This window comes from Propithecus coquereli, unplaced genomic scaffold, assembly GCF_000956105.1.
Source record: "Propithecus coquereli isolate 6110/MARCELLA unplaced genomic scaffold, Pcoq_1.0 Scaffold205, whole genome shotgun sequence".
Taxonomy (NCBI): Eukaryota; Metazoa; Chordata; class Mammalia; order Primates; family Indriidae; genus Propithecus; species Propithecus coquereli.
Window position 1 is genome coordinate 4,669,573 of NW_012145523.1, and position 1,757 is coordinate 4,671,329.

Sequence of the window (1,757 nt, forward strand, 5' to 3'; positions counted from 1 at the left end):
TTATGTTAACTGCTCTTACACCATGAATTAATTTAAGTTCATTCTAAAGTAAACAAACTAGAATATATTTTAAATTCTATACAACCAGAGCTGTCCAAGCTTTTCCAAACAGGACTTATTAAGATTTATATGATAGATTTCAAATTATTATAGTTTAGAAATCTTTGCATTTTTTGCTATATGTACAGATATAGGTAACAGTTAAAAAAAAATGGCTCTGAATTGACATTTGGAAGAAAAACAACTGTGATTTCTTATTTAGCTTTGCATAGTGGTTTGTAGGTCTCAATATCCATCTAGTGATCAAGAAGTATAATGAGAGAGTGATGCAAACAATAAAGTTTATCTCAAAAGACTATCAACCTTGCTTCTAACCTCAGGTCACCATGGCCTTGCCTGTTGCAGGAGGTTTTCCTGAAGTTCCTTGGGGCCTACTGAAGGCCCCAAGAAGACAGAAACAATATAGAAGGCAGCAAGCCCGATGGAGGGGCTTAGTAGGCAATACTCTCCATGGAACGGGCTCTTTGAGTCAAGACAGCAGAGAAGGCCTTGATGAAGGGAGTGGGAGAACATTAAAGCCAGCTGGCTTTAGTGGACAACTGAATTGTCTGATGTCTCCCCCTTTGTCTGACTAAAGATCAGCCAAAAAATAAACAATACACACCTTCAATTTCAGTCCAGTTGACAGCAACTTCTGCTATTGGAATTTTAAAGAACTGTGCTATGTAGAGCAGTTCTACATCAAATGCCCTGAAATAGAAAATACATTGATACTTATTTTTAAAAAGACAAATAGAGCATAATTAGATCTCTACCTTGGCATGTTTTAAAGAAGCTTACACAGCAGATGTAAAGCTTGTACTGCAAAACTGAAGATCAGATTCACAGAGGTCAAATAATTAAAAGCTCAGTAGTTCAGAAGCTCCAAGGCAAATAAGGTAATTTAGTATGTCACTGTATAACATTTAAATGAGAAATATTATATCTATGTCACAACTCAGAAACTCTCATAAGTAAAAATGGCTTCATGGGCTCCAAGAGAAAATTTAATCCTGGAAATTTTCAAGATTGATGTTTTCCATCCCAGCCTTAACTAGCTCAAGGTATAGAACTAACAGCATTTCAGCTGATTGTGAGAGCTGATAAAACAAAACTCTGGGAAGCTCTAGGAGAGAATGTTCTCAATCACTTTAGATATCCTTGGTTATTTAACCCAAAGATCAAGGTTTCCTTTCTAATACAGTGTCCCTAGGGCCTTGTCTTCCCCTTTTCCCTTCCCTGTGCTGTCCTGGAAAATACAGTATTGTCAACTACTGAAAGTGAAAAGGTACTTTAGACCAATCTGAAATGCTCTTTGGGTATAACCAAATACACACACAGGAATTAGATATATTGCTTGTTACTTGTCCTAACACACACTGCTAAAACCATTTCTAGTCTAAATCCTCAGTTCCTCCTTCCTTCTACTCATGAAAGGGTCTTTCCTAAAGCTCCTCTGTAGTCAGCCCCTTGTTTGGGTCAAACCTGCTTTCCCTAAAGGCTTTGAATCCTGACTCAGAAGTTTTTCTGGATTCTGCTTACAAAACTTCTCTGAACCAGTTGCTGCTTTCACTGGCATTAGGTTCAGGAAGAAAAGCATCACTACCTGTTAGTGCTCCTTTAACGGTTTAAATCCTGCACTGTTTTGCTTTCGTCCTTGAGTCATGAAGTCCCCACTTTCTAGGCTGCATGAAGCACAGTTCAAACTTCCAGGGCTT

The 1,757-nt window shown here is 37.9% G+C and overlaps 1 protein-coding gene across 1 annotated transcript in view; it reads right to left on the minus strand.

Annotated features, from left to right (window-relative positions):
* Positions 1–638: 638 nt before the first annotated feature.
* Positions 639–1,757, minus strand: part of ALG5 (ALG5, dolichyl-phosphate beta-glucosyltransferase) — an 88,294-nt gene continuing 87,175 nt past the window's right edge. Inside the window, exon 9 of the mRNA XM_012644047.1 lies at positions 639–750. Within this exon, the coding sequence (XP_012499501.1) occupies positions 639–750 (112 nt within the window). The remainder of the gene's footprint in view (positions 751–1,757) is intronic.